Below are 20,996 nucleotides of genomic sequence, written 5' to 3' on the forward strand. Positions count from 1 at the left end.
GTCACCTGCCATGTGGCCAGCAGAAACAGGTTCCTCCGCTTTGCCCTCAAAGCCGGATCAACACGGAGCCGGGGAAAAGGCGATGCTATTTAAACACGAGCCAGACACATGACAACAAGGATCATTCCCTCCCCCCCCCACCAGCATCTGCTGCTAACACACCTCAAATGAGGCCCCACCTGCCTCTCGCTTCCCAGAACCAGGTGCCTGCACCACCGTCTTTTGGGGAAGCCCCAGCTTTGCAGTTCAAAGGGCGACGACGTCAGTCCTGCAGGTAGATGGGCTCCGGAACCCGGTCCTTGGGGCACACGGTTTTGGGGGAAGATGGGTCGTCTTCCAGTCTTGTTGTCCAGATAAGACTCCTGCGGGCCGATGGGGCCCCTGGGTGGCTCAGTCGGTTGGGCGTCCGACTTCGGCTCAGGTCATGATCTCACAGTTGGTGGGTTCAAGCCCCATGTCAGACCCTGTGCCGAGAGCCCAAAGCCTGGAGCCTACTTCGGATTCTGTATCTCTCTCTCTCTCTTTGCTCCTCCCCCCCCCCTCTCAAAAATCAACAAACACACAAACAAAGAGACTCCTGCGGGCTGACATAGCCCCTCCTCTCTGTCGACTTCCCTCCAAGTTCTGGGATTATTGTAGAGACAAATGTATTCGCTGCATATAGGCCACATTCAGGACTCCCACGGAAAAGACTGTGACCCCAGGATAGGGTGGCTGTGGGCAAGACCTCTGCGTACAAGACGATCAACTTGTATCTCAAGGGAAAGAACCCAGTTTAGGGCATAAGCCCCAGTGCTGGAGGCTCGGACCCATGGCCATACGGGAAAGGACTGGACAAGACGGTCACAGAAACGAGGTGAGGGGGGAGGTGGTGGTCAGCTTAGCTGTGACTTTCCTCCTTTGGCTCTCCAGCTGTCACTTCGATTATCACCGACTCCCTGGAAAACCCCATGGCTTCTGCCTCTCGAGAGAGAGACCATCTGCTTGACAACAAATACCAAAACACAATTTTCCCCCCAAAAGGCTGAGGAAGTAGGGCCTGGGGGGGGGGTGTGGAACTGACCTTAAGGATGAACCAGGATTGAGGAACAAGGAAGGCCTGAACCCAAAATGCAAGGAAAGGTGCAAATCCAGCCCGGAAGGCAACACCCGGCCCAACAGTGGGTTAGTGCACCTGACCTCTACATTCCTGTAAACCGGAACGCACAGAGGTTCTCTGTCCATGGCAAAGGAAAAGCTAATACCCCACAAGACAAAAAGCATATCGGGGGGGTGGGGGGGCTGTATTGACAACATCCCTGAAAAGGAGCAATTGACCTTGCTTGGGGAAAGCATTCTAGTTACAGAAACTGAAAAGCGAAAGAGTGTAAAATGACACCTGTTAGGGATGCCCTTTGCCCCAATTTCAGAAAGCCAGCGCGTGTCATGACCAGTTTATCAGACTGTTGAGTTCAGGGTCACTCAGTGTGGAACGCCGGCACAGAAACCAAAGCGTGCAAGCCAGCGCGGACACAGGCTCGGGGCGCGCCCCGCTTACGGCGGTTTCTGCAGTGGCCGGTCCAGAAAGACCACGGGGACGACTGTGCCACACTGCAGTCAGGTGGGTCCCTACGGGTGGCTCGTCACCTACGTCAACTTCACACACCTGGACAGACTTGCCGCCCAAGGCTCCTCGAGAGAAGGGAGAGCCATTCTGCCCGCACGTCGGCTTTGAGTTCTTTCCATTCCGCTCCATACGACTGGAGCTGGCCACCGCGGGGACGTCGCGCTTAGTCTACAAGTGGCCTGACCCTGGTCTTCTCTGCGGACAGCTATGTTCGTTCAGAAGACAGAGTAAAAGCCACGCTTCAGATCAGGTATCACCAGACAACTCATCAAAGTGGGTTTATTAGACACGTAAGAGCCAGTGCCAAAGGACCCAAAACAACCACACTACGGGGGAAGGACAGAGATTTCCTGGACCGTTTCCCTGAGACCCATTGTCAGGTCAACGTTCTTCCGTATCGTGCATACACTACAATGATGTACAATACAACGTACATCAATAAACCCCACCCTGGCCTCTGCTGCTTCTAGCTGGTTTCACAGTCAAGCTGTGAGCCCATCCTCCCCACACCGTGACACCGAATGAAACTAAGTGGCTACTCTTACAAGAGAGGATTCAGGCCTGGGAAAAACTCCGGGTCCCTCAGCTGTGTGTCGGGGGAGGCGGACACGGTAAAACCCTACTTGAGATTTGTGTTGCCAGACAACCCGGCCGCCCCGGTCCCTGGAACAGCCTGCAGGGACCCAGCGCCCTGCCGAGTCACAAAGATAAGAGTGGAAATATACCTAAATGATGAGTTCCACTCCTGCACGGAGCAGCTCCCCGCCTGGGGGACCGCACACACAACGAATGAAAACACAAAATCAAAATGTTTTTACCAATTTGCTAAATGTGAAAAATCCAAATGATGGTCATTAATAAAATTAAAAAAAAAAAAAATAGTAACACGGCTACCGACCGAGCCACCCAGGCACCCCAGGCACTAAGTGTTTTAGATGATCATTGCGGCAGGCTTTTGAGGAAGCTAGTGTTATCTGCATGGTACAGATGGGGAAATTAAGGAACTACGTCAGTGCTCGGCACCAGGGTCGTATTTGAACCCAGCAGTCAGCTTCGGAGGCCACGTTTTCAACCACTGCCCACTCCACAGGTCGTTTCTGCAAACCCGATGGCCGTCTTCTCAAATGCCGGTACACGAGCCCTGGGGGGCTCCTTCCGGATGAAGGTGGACTGATATTAGCAGCCGGTGGTGACATGGGATCAGTCCCCACTCCACTGCATGTTTATGAATCACTAGGCAGAGTGAACCACGTTGTCTGCAAAAAGAGGGGTCAGGAAGAGGGCGTGCATGTGACCGGCAGGGGACAGTTCCAAGGTGGGAGGCAGTGTTGTGCATAATCGTTTCTGGGGCTGGAGCGCCCCGGGCCAGAGGCCTCCAGTTCTGCCGGCCCTAGGTGCATGAACTTGGGGGAATTTATTCTCTGAGGCTCAGGGTCCCCATCTATAAAATGGGGGCAACCTCAGTCCTGACTTTATGGGTTTGTTTTTAGGGTTACGTGACGTCATGCATAATAATCAGAAATTATGTACACGGCAACCATCAACGCTAGAGCGTTGTTAAGAACTTTCTGTAGCCATATTCTGAGCCGCTGCTCACCATAAACACTCCACAAGCCAACAAGTGCCACAGAAAACATAATGACCGCATTTAGCATACAACTTGCCTCCCAGTACCAACAATGGGCAGCTGTTCTTGAACCCCTCAGTTACTACTACAAGGCAATCCCTACTTTGCAAGTTTTCATGGTTCTTAAAAGCATTCAATAGTCACTAATCAGTTAATGTTAATATTCCTAATGAGGAATTTCTTTTTTTTTTTTTAATGTTTATTTATTCTTGAGAGAGAGAGAGAGAGAGACAGAGCGCAAGCAGGGGAGGGTCAGAGAGAGGGAGACACGGAATCCAAAGCAGGCTCCAGGCTCCAAGCTGTCAGCCCAGAGCCTGACGCGGGGCTCGAACTCACAAACCGCGAGATCATGACCTGAGCCACCCAGTGCCCCTCTAACGAGGAATTTCTTTTTTTTTTTTAATCTTTTTTTTTTAATGTTTCTTTATTTTTGAGAGAGACAGAGACAGAATGAGAGTGGGTTGGGGCAGAGAGAGAGGGAGACGCAGGATCGGAAGCAGGCTCCAGGCTCCGAGCTGTCAGCACAGAGCCTGACGCGGGCCTCGAACTCACGAGCGTCGAGATCATGACCTGAGCCGAAGTTGGAGGCCCCCCCCAGGCACCCCAGCACATGGCCATTTTTGAGAACCATTTCTCGCCTCCCCGATACAAGACCTAGGGCCTTCAGGCGGTAAAGAAGTGTCCACAAGACCAGTGCAGGGGGTAGGGGGGGATGGGGGGTAGCAGCCTGGCTTCCCTTCTCAGCCTCTCTCTCTCTCTCCCCCCCTCATGTGAACTTGGTGCGGCAGCAGAGCAAACTTCACGGTGGGGAAAGAGAACATATTATGTCTTTTCTATCTCCGAATAGAACCTGAACTAGACTGTGGCCAACGTATAACACCAAATTCCAAGTGTGGGAACAACGGGATTTCAAGATTCACTGGCTTCTGGCTCCTTAGGGTATATTTAGCAACCCTAAATTGCCTATTTTTTTTTCTTTCTCTTTTTTAAGTAAAGAACGAGGGGGGAAGCGCCCAGGCCTAAAGGAAGTGAGTTTCCTGACATGCGGTGCTCACAGCCAGACCACCCGACCCTAAGGCCCAGCAATGCTGAGAGCGCGCGCGCTGTTGGACTGGAAAGCACACTTCGGGGGGCTGTGTGTGCAAACGGCGGCCCCCTACAAGTTCTCGTTCGCGTGCTCCGACGATCCAGCCAGACAAAGACCGCAAGTTCCCCGGTCCGCCGGCTCCAGACAGGCGGGGACGGGGTCTCCCCGAATTAGGTCCACTCCCAGCCCGGGGCGCCGGCGCCCGCCGCGGAGGGGGTCCCCAAGGGGCCCCCGCGTGGTCCCGGGGTGCCTCCACGTCGCCCCGCTTCTGCCCGGGCCCCGGTCCTCTTGGGGCTGCGGCCGGACCCCGGCCCCTCCCGGGCCCCGCCGCTGCAGGCCCAGCGCCCCGCGCGCGCTCCCACCCCGTCCCCGCCAAGGGGGCGCCGCCCGGTCCCCCGCGGGCCCCTTGCGCCCCGCCCCCGCGGCCCCCGCCCGGGCCCCATACCCACCCGGGTCCCGCAACGCGGGCCGGAGTCGCACCGGCTCCCGGAGCCGCCGCCGCCGCCGCCGCTGCCACCGCCGCCGCCGCCAGTGAGGCGCGGCGGGGCGGGGACGCGCGGCGAGGCCCGGCCCCCGGCCCGCCCCCGGCCCAATCCCGCCAGCCCCGGCCCCTAACCCGGCCCCTAACCCGGCCCCCGGCCCCCGGCCCAACCGAGACCCCAACACGGACCCCAACCCGGCCTCGGGCCTAACCCGGCCCCGGATCCAGCAGGGACCTCAAACCGAACCTGGACCCAAGCCCGGCCCAACCCGGCCCGACTCAGACCCCAACCCGGACCCCACCTGCCCGCTCCCCCACCCCGACCCCGGCCCAACCGGTATCCCGGCCCAACCGGTATCCCAGCCCAGCCCCGGGCCCAACCCGGCTCCCGGCCGATCCCCCCCCTCCCCCCCCCCCCCCCCCGCAACCCCTTGGTCCGACCCGGCCCTTCCCCCGTCGCCTTTCGCCCTCGAGACTCAAGTCCCCTGCGCCAGGCCTCCCCAATTCCGGTCCCGGGGACTCTGCCCCCGACAGCAGCTCCGAGTCCCCCACGCGGAGTGAAGGCAGGACCCCTGGGACGCTCCACGTGCGCGCTCGCCCTCTCCGTTTACAGTTTTCCTATTTTGGGGTAGGAAGGGATCATCACCCACCAAAGTGCCACCGAGCCTCTGTCCTCCGCCTAGGAGTCTTCGCGGCACCTCCGCGGAGGGGACGCCGACCCCCCCCCCCCCCCCCAGTTATGGGGATGGATGGGTGGACACTAGGCTGGGGTCCCCGGCCCCCCCCCCCCCACCACCACGGAGAAGCCTGCTCCGGAGCCCCTCGAGCCCCCACCTCCGCCTGCCACTTTCGGGGCGCTTGGCGGTCGCCGGTGCCCGGGGCAGCGGAGTTGCCTGGCTGGACGTTCGTAGACACGGCGGTCGCTTTACAGAACCCGAGCCGGGCGGGACAGAGCTCGGACTCAGAGACGGACAAACCATGTGTGTGTGAGTGTGTGTGTGCACGTATTTCGGTGCTGTGCGCCTCTAGCGCGCTTCGGTGGCACAAAGGCCGCGCCGCCGCGCAGCCAGCGCCAGCCCCGCGCGTGGTCCCCGCCCGCCGGATGTTGACGGCGTCGCCTAGCAACGGGAGATGGCGGAGCCGGGCGGCCCGGCCGGCGGGTAAGCGGGGCGAGGGTCGCGGGTCTCGCAGCGCCCCCACGCCTCCCCCTTGGCGTAGCCTCCGGGGCGTCCCTTCCCCTCACGCCCCCTTCCCCGCACCTGCGCCCCTCCCATCCCCGCTCCGTTGGGCTTTCCCGCCTTCCCCCCAACCCCGCCACCCCCAAGCCTCCGCGCTCTTCCCGTCTCCAGTCCCTTTGTCAGCGTCCCCCTCGCTCCGGCCGCTCTGCTCCCTGAACCCCCGTACTTGCTAGCCCCGCAGTAACCATGGCAACACTATGCTTGGCTGTGCCTGCTGAGAGGCCTGAGAGTGGGGGTCTCTGTGGGCCTGGGCCGCCCCGCCCCTCCGTCCTGGAAGGGCGGACCCCTCCCCCTCGCCAGGCCGGGGGGGTGGGGGGGGGGCGGGGGGAGGGGGGGGCGGGAGGGGAAGGGTCAGGGTCCCTGTGGCCTGGAAGCCCCTGGGTGACCGTCCTCCGCACACAGGTAGACAGTAGCCACATAAAGAACCTGCCACCAGCCTCTGTGCTCTCGAGCTTTATTTAAAAGGACAGAAACTATTTTAAAGAATTTGACCTTTTACTTTTGATGCTTCTGTAGTGTTTCATTAAAAAAAAAAGTCGATCTATATGTACTGATATGGAAAGAATTCCAAGTTACAGAAAATGAAAAGACTAAATGGAAAACAGTATGTAGAGTGTGATCTCTAAGTGTGTGTGTTTGTGTGTGTGTGTGCGCGCGCGCGATTAAATGCATAGAAAAGTATTTGAAAGAATATACCCTTAAATCTCTTCTATTACTAGTGGTTCTCTTGAGAAGGGGAGGGAGAGTCACAGAGCATTTTCACTGTGTCACACACTTCTGGGTTAGTCTGACTTTTTTTAAAAAATAAGCTTGTATTTTTCATTAGAAGACATAATTTTAGGAATGTAAATGATAGGGCACCTGGGTGGCTCCGTGAGTTGAGCATCTGACTTCAGCTCGGATCCCGTGGTTTTGTGGGTTCCAGCCCCACATCAGGCTCACTGCTGTCGGTGCAGAGCCTGCTGAAGTTCAGATCCTCTGTCCCCCTCTCTCTGCCCCTCTCCCTTTGTGCTTTCCCCCCAAATAAATATTAAAAAAAAAAAAAGAATGTAAGTCATGATATTCTTGTACTATGGAAATCATGGAGAAACTAACCAAGGGTCTCTGAATTTGTCCCTTCTGTGCAACATTCTTTTATTTTGTATTTCTTTTCCCCAGTTTTGTCCCAGACACACACACACACACACACACACACACATATATATATATATATATATATATATATTCAGGGTGACTTTTCTGTTGTAATCTACTTACGCTGTTCCTTTGATGTTTCCGTAATTATTTTTCATTCATTCGTACAGCGACTCTTTTGTGGCACTCCCTCCCTCCATGTAACAGGTATGATCTAGTGCTGGGGTTGGTGACGAACATAACAAAGTCACGGCCAACAGCCTAGAGGGAAGGTAGATAATGAACAAGTAAATAAGAATATATACAGACACTGGGAGGTCATAGATGCTAAGAAAAAGAACGCTGTTATTGGAAACTTAGACTGTATATCTGCACCCAGGTCTGAGTGCGAATCAACTGCTGAAGGAGAGAAGGGCCAGAATAATGAAGGCGGGGATCAGAGTGTTGAAGACGACAGGGTAAGGTTCCCTGTGGGGTGGGCTGTGTGTGCTGGGCTTGTAGGCACGGAATTAAAGAGTTAAGAGCTGTTCAAGAAGTCCTTCCTTCCCATTCTTGAGTGTTGGTGGCTAGTCAGGATGCCCCCCACCCCCGTCTCCTACTCAGATCACCCTGAGGTTTTCGGAATTCGGTTTCTATAGCAAAGGACGCAAAAATCACAAACACTGGAGGGAACAGATAAAGCGTGGAGCGTATTCTCTCAGTGACACTCAGACGTGTACAGATGCGATTTTCCCGTCCGCATAATTACACAATGAAGAGTAAAACTTCACAGGGCGCCTTATACTGTGTTTCCTGATTTTTTTTTTCCCCTGCCACGCATCTATAGATCCCACCAACAGAGAGGAGCAGTGACCAGAACAATGACGAGGCTGTCGATGCCGCAAAGCTTTCTGAAGACGATGAGAAAGTCACAACTGAAGGAGAAACCGAGATTGAGGGAGAAGTCGAAAGTGTTGAAGAAGTGGAGACAGAAGAGGAATTTGAATCTGAAGGAGAGTTCGAATCCGATATGGAAGGCACATCACCCGAAGGGAAAGTCAGTTCTACGGATCTGGCTTCTTTATACAAAAGTCCTGCGGAGATGCCCAGAGAGGAAGCGGGCCCCACATACCTGTACGAACATGTGGGCGGGGAAGCTGTTCCCGAAGACAGAGGAGCCCCCGGTCCGTCAGAATCCGGAGAACCAGGGGACACCTCCGCACAGGCATCCCTGCAAGCCTTGGGCTTATCCGAGCAAATAGGCCAGGATGCTTCCGGACCCCAGACTAGCACGCCGGTGAGTGGCCCTGAGGTCTGTTTTATGAAAGTGTTTTATTGCCTCTGTGGTCTGTCACCCTGGGTGAAGAACTCGGGGCACGTTATAAAAACACATCGCAATTCCTGTTAGAAATTTCTTAGCAAACTGAGGTCTTAGGACCCGCTGTTGAATGCCAAGAGTTTCTGGACCTTTCTTTGGTGTTCGCCAACCCTAGGTTGGGAACATTTCAGTAAGGGCATCCAGGATTCTGGTCTCCAGAACAGCACTGTCCAGTGAAACTTTTCATGATGATAGAAATGCTCCTTATCTTTGCTGTCCAACATGGTTGCCATCAGTCACGTGTGGCTTCAGAGATGGAGGGACTGTGTTTTTAATTAGGATTCTAATTAAATTGATATAACCACCTGTTGCTAGTGGCTACCATATTGGACAGGGCAATTCTAGATCATAATGATTATAATGACAATAGTTACTGTCTTTTAATTTTCTTTTCTTCTCTTTATTTCTTTTTATTTTTTTAATATGAAATTTATTGTCAAATTGGTTTCCATACAACACCCAGTGCTCATCCCAACAGGTGCCCTCCTCAATGCCCATCGTCCACTTTCCCCTCCCTTCTACCTCCCATCAACCCTCAGTTTGTTCTCAGTGTTTAAGAGTCTCTTATGGTTTGGCTCCCTCCCTCTCCAACTTTTTTTTTTCCTTCCCCTCCCCCATGGTCTTCTGTTAAGTTTCTCAGGACCCACGTAAGAGTGGAAACATATTGTATCTGTCTTTCTCTGTATGGCTTATTTCACTTACATAACACTTTCCAGTTCTATCCACGTTGCAACAAAAGGCCATACTTCATTCTTTCTCATTGCCACATAGTATTCCATTGTGTATATAAACCACAATTTCTTTATCCATTCATCAGTTGATGGACATTTAGGCTCTTTCCATACTTTGGCTATTGTTGAAAGTGCTGCTATAAACATTGGGGTACAAGTGCCCCTATGCACCAGCACTCCTGTATCCCTTGGGTAAATTCCTAGCAGTGCTATTGGCGGGTCATAGGGTAGATCTATTTTTAATTTTTTGAGGAACCTCCACACTGTTTTCCAAAGTGGCTGCACCAGGTTGCATTCCCACCAACAGTGCAAGAGGGTTCCCGTTTCTCCACATCCTCACCAACATCTATAGTCTCCTGATTTGTTAATGATTATCTTTGAGAGAGAGAGAGAAAGAGAGAGAGAGAGAGCACAAGGGGGGAAGGGTAGTGGAAGAGGGAGAGACCGAATCTGAAGCAGGCTCCAGGCTCTGAGCTGTCAGCACAGGGCCTGACGCAGGGCTCGAACCCACGAACCGTGAGATCATGACCTGAGCCAAAGTCGGCCCCTTAACCGACTGAACCACTCAGGCGCCCCTCTTTTTTAAATTTTTGAACAAGCATGGGATTATAGAAAAATTGAATCATGGGGGCATCTGGGTGGCTCAGTCAGTTAGGTGTCCGACTCTTGATCTCAGCTCAAGTCTTGACCTCAGAGTCAGGAGTTCAAGCCCCATGTCGGGCTCCACACTAGGCATTGAGCTGCTTAAAAAACAAAAGAAAGACAGAAAAAAGGAAAATTGAAGTATTATTCGAAGAACTTTTTATTTTTTTAACCTCGGAGAGTAAGTTGACGATCTGATGCCCCATTGCCTCCAAGTGCTTCTATGCGTGCCTCCCACGAACAACCAAAATATAACTATCAAAATCAGGAAATTTCATCACATTACCAGATAATCCTCAGGCCTCATTCACCAAGTGTCCAAATGATGTCTTTTATAACAGAAGTGCGTTGCAAATCACATGTGGCTTTTAGCTGTCCCTTCTGTCAGGACTTAAGCTTTCCTTGACTTTAATGGCCTTGACACTTTTAAAGACTACCAGCCAGCCACTTTTAAAATGTCCCTCAGTTTGAATATTCCTGGTTTTCCTCTTGATGCAATCTGGGTTATGATCCAATGGAAAGGGTTCACAGATGGATTCTGTGTCCTCCTTGTGTCCTAACAGGTAGCACACAGTCATAGTTTGTCCCATTACCAATGATGTTGGTTTGGATCCCTTGATGAAAAAGGGCCATTCTTCTCCACTGCGAAGTTACCATTTACCCCTTTGCATGTAAGAAAAATTGGGTGTGGGGGTGCCTGGGTGGCTCAGTTGGTTAAGTGTCCAACTCTTAGTTTCGGCTCGGGTCATGATCTCACGGCTAGTGAGTTCAAGCCCCACATTGGGCTTCAAACTGACAGTGTGGAGCCTGCTTGGGGTTCTCTCTCTCCCTCTCTCTCTGTCCCTCCCCTGCTCACTCTCTCTGTCTCTCAAAATAAATTAATTAAATAAAAAGAAAAGAAAAGAAAAATTGTGTGGGAAGGTGCTCTTTTTGTTTAAGATAGGAAAGTGAGTATTTCAAATGAAGAAAAAAAATCACATTACCACCATATTTCTAGGAGTTCATATTTCTCTCAGCAGTGTGTACAGGTCCATCTTTTATCAGATTTATCCCTCACTATTTTGGATTTTTTGATGGTATTTTAAATGTCTTCCAATTGTTTGTTGCTATATTGTATATAGAAACACAACTGATTTTTGTATATTGATCTTATATCCAGCAACATTGCTAAACACCGTGCTAGTGAGGGGCAGAGAGAGAGGGGGAGAGAGAGAATCCCAAGCAGGCTCTGCTCTGCCAGCACAGACAGACCGATGCGGGGCTCCGACCCACAAACCGTGAGATCATGACCTGAGCCAAAAGTGAGAGTTTGTCACTTAACCGACTGAGCCACCCAAGTGCCCCCAACACCCTTGTTAGTTCTAGTAGCTTTTTTGTTTTTGTAGAATCCATACAATGCTTCATAAGGATGATCATGTTGTTTGTGAATAAAAGCAGTTTAATTTCTTCCTTTCAAATCTAGATGCCCTTCATTTCTTTTTCTTGCCTTCTTACACTGGCCAGTACTTCCAGTACAACACTGAATAGAAACTGTCCCCAATTTGGCCTATGAGAGCCCATTTAAGCTGGTCTTTGTGTCCTTCTGACGTACCCACATCATGCTTTTTTTTAACTGCCATCATCCTTGGAGAACTTTCTCATTCTCTGGCACAGAACTGCCTGGCCCTCGAATCAGACATTTCTCCAGGAGCCTGGTTTCTTTTAATGGAAAACAGAATTTAGAAGTCAAGATTCAGGTGCCAGGTAATCTCATTGACTGGGATGTCACTGTCCCCAGGATCTCTCAGTATCATACACGACACACACGCACACGCCACACACACACACACACACACACACACACACACACACACCAACCTCACACCAAGCTTTCTCTAACACCACTCACCCCCGAGTGGGTTCCTCTTGATGTCCTCCCTTTCCATATTCCCATGTCCTTTTTCCAACAATGGGAAGCCGAGCCTCCATTCTCCTTGATGTAGTTATTAATTTGATCAGCCCCCGAGGTGTAACCCTCACTGCATTTCTCCACCCTCCAGTGGACCCTTCTCACCCCACCTGAACTGCGACACCCCACACTGGGACGCCCCAGTCACCCTCGTCACTGTGGGGCCAACCCCACCCAGGCGGGCCCCAGGATGTTTGGGCTCTGACTCTGTGCCAGGCTATCGTCTGTGGGGACTCCTGTCTCCAGGCCCAGGCCTGTCACCTGTGCGGTGATGACCCCCCACAGGGACGGTCTCTGGAACCAGCCCTCCTCACCCCACATTAGGCCAGCCCCACCTGCTGGCTTCAGGTTTGAGTTGTTCTGGAAGGAAAGTAAGGAGCAGGGTTACATTCCTCTATCTTCGACTGTGGGCTGGACGCGCCTACACCCTTGACGTTGCTGTCTCAGTGAATCTGACGACAACCCTGTGGGGCAGGAACTATGATTACTGTACAGATGAGGGAACGGGCAGACAGACTTCCCTGCCCAGAGTCGCACAGCTGTGATGGTTGCTCTCGATCCAAAGCCACCGTTCTGAACCACAAAGCAAAGATCCTGCCCCACCTGATGAACCCTAGAGAGTTAATAGCTTTGGAGAATAATATGGTTTGATGCCCACTAATTAAACTCAGAAGAGCAAGTGTCTCCACCTCGTAAGATGTCCAGAAGATGAGAAGTGTGGGCCACTTGGTGATGTGAGCTGTAAACTCAGTGTGCGTCCGTGGGTCTAGTTTCTAGAAAACGCACAGGGAAACAGTTTCCAAGTGTGATCAGCCAGAAGGGCAGAGACAAACCTGAGAGAGAGCCTGATTTTCCTTCCTCTCAACTGGTGCTCAGTCTTTAGGAAGAAGAGGAATTGCAGGGAGGGAGCTGCCAAGTGCATCGGCCTCTGGATGCCTCGTTGAATTTTCAGGGGGAGAAGCCTTTTCTGGACACCGCAGAGGTGGGCTTTTGACTCTGGGCCCCCATTACTGTCATTACGGTTCTGGACGCCTCGGGGGTGGTTTCTAGAATCGGCATCATCTGAGGAAGTATTAGAAAGAGCACGAGCTGAGGGTTGAGGCGTCCCAAGTCTGCACCTGCCCTTGGCCGACTGTGGGAACTTGAGGCAAGTTCTTTAGCTGCTGTGAGGCTGCTTCCTCCCCACCCCCCCGCCCCCCCTCCCACCGCCAGATAACAGAAGTGACTCCTATCACCTCCTCACGGGGTGTTGTGCAGGGTCATTGTTGTTACCAATACCCACCAGTTCAACAGCAGCAATAATTATCATCAACAGTAATATTATTGCAAGAGTATCTTTTAAAGCTAAAACGGAGGCAGGCATTTTTATCGAGAGAAGATGTTTTCTTTTCTTTTTTTAAAAATTAATTTATTTTTTAATTTACATCCAAGTTAGTTAGCATGTAGTGCAACCATGGTTTCAGGAGTAGATTCCTTAGTGCCCCTCCCCCATTTAGCCCCTCCCCCCTCCCACCACCCCTCCAGTAACCCTCAGTTTGTTCTCCATATTTAAGAGTCTCTTCTGTTTTGTCCCCCTCCCTGTTTTTATATTATTTTTGCTTCCCTTCCCTTATGTTCATCTGTTTTGTATCTTGAAGTCCGCATATGAGTGAAGTCATATGATATTTGTCTTTCTCTGACTAATTTTGCTTAGTATAATACCCTCTAGTTCCATCCACGTAGTTGCAAATGGCCAGATTTCATTCTTTTTGATTGCCGAGTAATATTTCACTGTATATATATCACGTCTTCTTTATCCATTCATCCATCGATGGACATTTGGGCTTTTTCCATACTTTGGCTATTGTCGATAGTGCTGCTATAAACATTGGGGTGCATGTGCCCCTTCGAAACAGCACACCTGTATCCCGTGGATAAATGCCTAGTAGTGCAATTGCTGGGTCGTAGGGTAGTTCTATTTTTAGTTTTTTGAGGAACCTCCATACTGTTTCCCAGAGTGGCTGCACCAGTTTGCATTCCCATCAGCAGTGCGAAAGAGATCCTCTCTCTCCGCATCCTCACCAACATCTGTTGTTGCCGGAATTGTTAAGGTTAGCCATTCTGACAGGTGTGAGGTGGTATCTCATTGTGGTTTTGATTTGTATTTCCCTGATGATGAGTGATGTTGAGCATTGTTTCATGTGTCGGTTGGCCATCTGGATGTCTTCTTTGGAGAAGTGTCTGTTCATGTCTTTTGCCCATTTCTTCACTGGATTACTTGTTTTTTGGGTGTTGAGTTTGATAGAGAGAAGACTTTTTCTTATCAAGATGTCCCTAAAGTGGAATGGTTTGGAAAAAAGTAGAAGCAACCCTCTTGCCTGGGGCTGAGGCTTTCCAGCAGCCTTTTGTACAGAGGAGGCTCAGAAATGTTGCTTACCATCCTCGGGGAGATCAGCATCTGGAAGTAAAGAACCCCACGTGTGACACACGTCCATACCTCAGCATGTACACTTTGCTACAGTTCTAGACAGGCAGAGACCATTCCTGAATTCCTGGGGTCGGGGGCGTAGATGTTTTCCATTTTGCAAAAGCCAAATAACCTTTATATCCAAATGGTTTTCTTTTGTTTTAGCAATTACGTTGAACTTTGAACACTGGAATAGGTCAAAATCAAGTAACTTCAGTCCTGATGAAGCCCTCGTTGATTTGGGTTTGGTTGTTCTTGCTCTAGAAATCCTCGCACGAAGAGCTCCAGCAAAAAGTCTTCCCTCTGGGGACACGACACCATCTCCGACTGAGCCAGGGAAGTAGCATCACGTCCTTGGACTTTGACGAGCTGCTCTTGAGCACGAAAGAACCCTTCACGCAGGAGCCAGGTACCACGGCACCCGCCGGGCCATCCCGTCCTGTCCTGCCCATGGGATAAGCCCCTTCACATCCCCTTCAGTGTGAGCGGTGTCACTCATTCGCCACCTGTTCAGCTTTGAGCCTAAAGACAAAAATGTTATTAATAGGTATTATTCACTCTGTCGCATCGCGTTTAATCCTTACAGTAACCTGATGACGTAGGAACCAGTCTCCCATTTTACAAAGATCCTAAGAGTCATTTAGTGGCCTATCCAAGTAAGTGGCAGAAGCAAACCGTGACTGAGATCCGATGATGTCCCAAACCACAGCCCCTGACTGCCACTTCCTGCTGCCTCCTGGTCTCACAGAGGGGCTCGGCCACAAAATCCTCCAGTGTATGTGTTTTCTGAGTTTCAGAGGCTTGCTCGGCACGCCCTGTCCCCTATCCCAGTGTGGTGGACGTGGGAAAAGCAAATCGGGGTATTTCTTATTCCTTGCGGTACATGTGCGTGGATGGTCCAGCTAACAAAGCCCTGTATCACCCCACAAGTGACCCAAAGATAGCTCACATCTGAACGAGTTAAAAACAGAACAGGATCTCTCTAGCTCAAGTGGATAGGGAAGCTGGAGGTGGAGCCTCACAGATATTTCATTTCTTGTCAATCTTTTCAGCCATTTCCCATCAAAACCAAAACAAAACAATGTAGTCCCTCAGTAAGGAGCCAACTGTCACCCAATATTCCCTATCTGTGTCTAGAAAAGTATCTACAAAACATCTTTCCTTCTTGGAATATATTAAAGGTAATGTGCATTAACTTTTTAAAATTTTTACCTTCTTTACAAGTTTTTTGAGTGAGAGATCGAGAGCAAGTAGGGCAGCGGCAGACAGAGAGGGAGACAGAATCCCAAGCAGGCTCTGTGTTGTCAGCACAGAGCCCAACGCGGGGCTCGAGCTCACAGATCGTGAGATCATGACCTGAGCCGAAATCAAGAGTCAGATGCTTAATGGGCTGAGCCACCCAGGCGCCCCTACATCACCTTTAAAATGTGATCCTTTCGGGGCGCCTGGGTGGCGCAGTCGGTTAAGCGTCCAACTTCAGCCAGGTCACGATCTCGTGGTCCGTGAGTTCGAGCCCCGCGTCACGCTCTGGGCTGATGGCTCAGAGCCTGGAGCCTGTTTCCGATTCTGTGTCTCCCTCTCTCTCTGCCCCTCCCCCGTTCATGCTCTGTCTCTCTCTGTCCCAAAAATAAATAAACGTTGAAAAAAAAAATTAAAAATAAAATGTGATCCTTTCATGCGCGCGCTCTCAAAAATAAAAATAAATAAATAAAGTGCGATCCTTTTTATGGATCATGTAAATCGACACATAGAAGATTCACGAACAGAAGACCCTGTAAGCAGCGCTTCTGAGCCCCAACCCCCTGGACGTTTGTCTCTCTTTTCCACCGTGTTGCACGCGGTTGGACATCAGCCTCGCCTGATGGCGTCTGCAAGTGGCCTCGTTAAGCACCGTACTAGCCCCTCAACAGGGCTTGCTGTCTCCCAGGTGTCCCCCCTGAGGAGCCTGATGCCGAGCCCGAAGGAGAGGCTGTGCCCGCCTTCCTGGACCAGATCCAGCAGCTAAGCCCTCCCAAGGAGGAGACTATAGACCGAACAGAGTCCGAGGGCAGCGACGAGGCGGAGGAAGACAGAACCCCTCTGGTGGTTCTGGACCCAGACCACGTAAGGACATGCTCCCAGGCCTTGCTGGCGCCCTGCACACACGGAGAGCTCCCCACGCCCCACCCCAGCCCCGCGCGCCCCTCACCCTCTCGGCAGTTTGTCTGCACGGTTTGGGCCGCTGCTCTGTGAGGCGTCTTCTCCTGTTTTGCCAAGTCTCAACCTTGGCACGGCTGACATTGGGACCGGGTCACTCTCTGGGGGCGGGGGGTGGGGGGGACTGTCGGACACAGCATCCCTGGCTCCAGGCGCTGGATGCCAACAGCGCCCCTGCCGCTTAGCCGTGACAGCCAGAAATGTCTCCAGATACTGCTGGACGTCGGGTGGGGGCGCGGTCACCCCCACTCAGAGCCACCGCTTGGAGCGAACCTACCAGGTTATGAACTCCCTGGCCGCCCCCTCTGGTGAGCGGGGAAGGCAGATCTTGACCGGCCGAGCCCATTTGGACAGTCGCGGTGCCCACCCCCAACCCCGGAGAGGATCGGCAGTTGCTCTGGGAAAAGGGGCTCCGTGCTCATTCAGCGCTGGCGACCCAGGTCCATCACCCATCTCATCTCCAGGGAAGTGGGGGAGGGGGGTTCCAGGACCACCACCCCAGCTCACCCAGGCATTCCCCCAAAATAATGCGCTCAAGCCTTCAGTGCCTGGGACAGGGCCATGAGTGCCTTTAGTCTGTGGCTGGCAGAATAGGTCTCCGGGCAGAAGCGGGGAGCACCCGGTGTGGAAGTCCTTTCTGTGCCCCCAGGGAGACCTCTGGCGACCTCGGCTGTGCCCTGCATAGGCCAGGAGAGTGACCCCGGCCGGCTTCTCTGTCGTTTTAGCCCCTGATGGTAAGGTTCCAGGCTGCCCTGAAGAACTATCTCAACCGACAGATAGAGAAGCTGAACCTGGAACTTCAAGAGCTGGTGCGTATCTGTCCAGCCCCCACCCCCCCCACCGGGCCCGCCTGTGCGCCTCCGTCCGTTGACGCAGCCCCTCTCTCTGCGGCAGGGCGCGGCCACCAAGCAAAGCCGGGTCCAGCGGCAGGAGCTGGGGGTGCATCTGTACGGGGTCCAGCAGCACCTGGCCCGCCTGCAGATGCAGCTGGAGAAGAGCCACGACCGGCACTCGATGGCCGCCTGCGCCAGGCGACAGAAGGAGGAGGAGCTGCGGGCTGCGCGCCAGCTCTACGCCCAGACCTGCCAGAACGCCAACGGCGAGCGCAAGAAGCGTAAGGCGGGGCGTCCCCGCGTGCTGTCACGTCCCCGTGAGCCTGCGCGACCCCGAGGGTGTCCCCGAGTGCCGTCATGACCCAGTGGGGCGTCCCCGCGTGCTGTCACATCTCTGTGCACCTGTGCGACCCCGAGGGTGTCCCCCAGTGCCGTCATGACCCAGTGGGGCGTCGCCACGTGCTGTCACGTCCCCATGGGGAGGTGCCACACACCATCTCATCCCCCAAAGGCTCCCTGGGATCGCAGGGAGAAAAAGCAAGATGTGGTCATATCCTAGGGGGCTTCCCAGGCTTTTTAGGGAGGGAAGTCATGTGAGTCTTCAAAGGCCCCTCATGAGGTGAAGCAGCAAACAGCGAAAGGAGACAGGGTCAAAGCTGAAGAGGCACGTGGGTCGTCGGGGCTTGACAGGCTTTAAATAAGTGGAAAGGAATGGGTGAGGCCCAGTCTGGAGCCCAGGGGCTTGAACAAACCGGGGCCCATGGCCCAGGGGACAGGGCAGAACCCAGGGAGGCTTTGGACCAGATGAGGCAATAGGGCTTTTCCTAGTAAAACAGCCCCCACCCCGCCCCCACCCTGCTCAGAGCCAGGTCGTCGGCCTCCCTGAACGGCCGCTCGCTCGCTTGCTCTGCTGTGATTAGTTCAGCCTGGGGCTTTTTCATGTTTCCAAGTTTCTTCATCAACTCTATGATCATTGCAATGGGGAATGATTTAGACCCTGAGAAACGCAGAATTTTCTGGATTGACAGAGTCGGGGTAAATGTTCATTTATCAAGCACCCTCCCCGATCACCACCAAATTAACAGAAAATACCGAAAAGAGAAGAAGGCGAAATTCATGCTGTAACAATAAAGAGTCGCACCCTCCAGGTGGGGTAGAATGTAGGGCCCCCACCCCCTCCACGCCAGGACCCCTCAGGGGAGGCTCAGGGTGTGGACAGGCTTCCGGAGAGATACAGTAATCTCTTGGACTTCGTGTCCTTCCTGGAGGTCACCGGACACAGGAAGGGAAGCTGTCCAACCAGGTAGGGATTCCAGAAACGTTACGGTTTCTCCTTCCGGAACACGAGGGGATACGGGTGGTGGTCCCGGCCCTGCCGATGGGGCAGACCCGCCCCAGGCACAGGGTCCACAACAAAAACGGAAGAGGACTGAGCACGTTCCAGTGGGTACTCCGCCCGAGATCTTAGAGGTCGTCACATCAGTAAAACAAGCAAAAAGGATGAGGGAAAAGGCTACTTGGAAATAAAAAATATAACCATCACCCCAAACCAAAACAAAATAAAAGTCTCTAAACAGACAAGTCAATACCGCTAAAAACTGAACTTGTAAACTCAGAGGCCGGTTTGAGGAATTCTTCCCCGAATTCAGAGCAAAAACCCCAAGCAAAGCGATGGACGTTTTGAGAAGAAAATAAAAGCCACGGCTGTTAGATCTGGGACGGTCAACGTCCATCAGACAGAAATTCCAGGAGATCAGGGGCATTAACCGACAACGTCAGGGGAGAATATCTGTGTGAGTTCCGGAAAGCTATGTCTTCAAATATGAAGACTCACAGAGGGCCGGACAGCTGGAAGAAAAAATAAACGTGCCTGGACACAGCTGGTGACATTTTTCAATTCCAAAGGCAAAGGAAAAAATGCTATCGGCTTACGGGCAGGACAAAAGCAGGCTCCGGCAGGCGGGGAGGACCCTCTGCCCCTTGCAGGCGCCCAGGGGACTCAGAGCCACCGGGACCCAGCCCAGCCCACGGCTCCGACGAAGTAGTTAGTTCCACGAAGGGCCAGGACCTTTTGTTTCTTGTCTTTTTTTTTTTTTTCTGTTTTTTTAAAGGCTTCCAGGTGATTCTGATGTGCAGTCAGGGCTGAGAATCACAGATGTCAAATGTAAACGACAAGGTAGCAATGCTCAGAAGGGAGGGGAAGGGGACCAGAAGAGTCCTGTCCACACTCTCCCGTCAAGAGACCACAGACTACTTGGGGCACGGATGGGAAAGAAGCCACGAATCACACTTGTGGCTGTAGGGGGAAGCCCTTGGATAAAACCTGTGACCTTGCATCGTTTCATTTAGCTTTTCATTAACAACACCGAAATTAAAACATTCTACTTCCAGAGGCTTAAAAAGGGCAAATTAACCAAAAGAGGTAGGAAGGGGAAGTTAACAAAATAAAATGGCAGAACTGGTTTAAAAAAAATGAGCTGGTCTGATAGATAAAAATACTTACTTGGGTTTTTTTTTTTAACATTTATTCATTTTTGAGAGACAGAGAGAGACAGAGCACGAGCAGGGGAAGAGCAGAGAGAGGGAGACACAGAATCTGAAGCAGGCTCCAGGCTCCGAGCCGCCAGCACAGAGCTCGACGCGGGGCTCGAACTCACAAACCGCGAGATCATGACCTGAGCTGAAGTCAGATGCTCAACCGACCGAGCCACCCAGGTGCCCCCCAAATACTTATTTTTTGAAATGACCAACTGATTGAATAAACTTCTGACACGCTCAACAAACAGAAAGGGCGCGACACAATTAGCGACACTGAGAATGAGGACAATTCAGAGGCATCATTGTTTTTTATTTCAAGAAGCCCACGCACCGTACTGAGCTCATCATCGAAGAAACTGAAAACGTTATCAAACATCTATTTTCCCTAAAAGCACCAGTTTGTCGTCAAAGATGTTATGGAAAAGTCCTACTAACCCGAAAGGAATGGACACCCTCCCATGTTGTCCAGACCTCCAGAGGGTGGGAAATTTGGGAATCTTCCCAGGCTCACTTTACAAAGCTCAGAATAACCCCCACTGCAAACGTGATAGCCACAAACACAGAAAAGTACCAAGCAGTCTCACCTTCGAGGTATGAAAACCTAAGTACGATAGTAGCAAATTGCATCCGGCCACAAATTAAAAGAAAAATATCTCGTAGTCAGGAAGGGCTTCCTTCTGGAACTCAGAAGGAATTCATTTCATTTGAAATGAAGAAATCTACTAATCTAATGCATTATACTAGTGAGATAAAGGAGAGGGGAAAGAAAAATCTTCTGGGTGGGTACAGAACGGGTGCTTGTTCAAACCCATCGGCCATCCTAAACTAGGGTAGAAAGAAAGTCCTTTGTACCTATTTTCAACAGCGAACAAGAAAACCGCACTGAGTGGCAACACCAGGGAAGTTACAGCTCCCGTCGGGAAGGAGCTGGAAGCCACCAGCGCCCCGTGGGCCTTGCCTCAGAGGCTCCAGCAGGCAAAACAAATGAGATATGGATTTGGGATGGGAAATTCTCATTCTCTACCAATCATATGATTGTTTACCCAGAAGATTCCAGATTGTTGATTAAAACAAACACACACACACACAGTGATAGAAACAGTAAGAAATCCATAAACTAGCTGAATGCCCG

At 52.1% G+C, this 20,996-nt stretch overlaps 2 protein-coding genes across 3 annotated transcripts in view; one reads left to right on the forward strand and one right to left on the reverse strand.

The window, feature by feature from the left end:
- Positions 1 to 5,814, reverse strand: part of TBC1D16 (TBC1 domain family member 16) — a 74,088-nt gene extending 68,274 nt beyond the window's left edge. The window contains exon 1 of one of the 2 annotated variants that reach the window (XM_086688240.1): positions 5,636 to 5,814. The gene's annotated coding sequence lies outside the window, so the exon portion shown is untranslated. Of the gene's footprint in view, positions 1 to 4,769; positions 4,845 to 5,635 lie in introns of those variants that run through there. The other variant, XM_086688239.1, reaches the window with a different exon arrangement.
- The window catches only part of CCDC40 (coiled-coil domain 40 molecular ruler complex subunit), a 45,719-nt gene continuing 27,437 nt past the window's right edge, over positions 2,715 to 20,996 (forward strand). The window contains exons 1-9 of the mRNA XM_086685487.1: positions 2,715 to 2,736; positions 4,657 to 4,851; positions 4,923 to 5,155; positions 7,434 to 7,631; positions 8,000 to 8,449; positions 14,562 to 14,706; positions 16,225 to 16,400; positions 17,219 to 17,302; positions 17,388 to 17,607. Coding sequence (XP_086541613.1) covers positions 2,715 to 2,736; positions 4,657 to 4,851; positions 4,923 to 5,155; positions 7,434 to 7,631; positions 8,000 to 8,449; positions 14,562 to 14,706; positions 16,225 to 16,400; positions 17,219 to 17,302; positions 17,388 to 17,607 — 1,723 coding nt within the window. The remainder of the gene's footprint in view (positions 2,737 to 4,656; positions 4,852 to 4,922; positions 5,156 to 7,433; positions 7,632 to 7,999; positions 8,450 to 14,561; positions 14,707 to 16,224; positions 16,401 to 17,218; positions 17,303 to 17,387; positions 17,608 to 20,996) is intronic.

Source organism: Puma concolor, chromosome E1 (genome assembly GCF_028749965.1).
Source record: "Puma concolor isolate L17-30 chromosome E1, mPumCon1.1.hap2, whole genome shotgun sequence".
Taxonomy (NCBI): domain Eukaryota; kingdom Metazoa; phylum Chordata; class Mammalia; order Carnivora; family Felidae; genus Puma; species Puma concolor.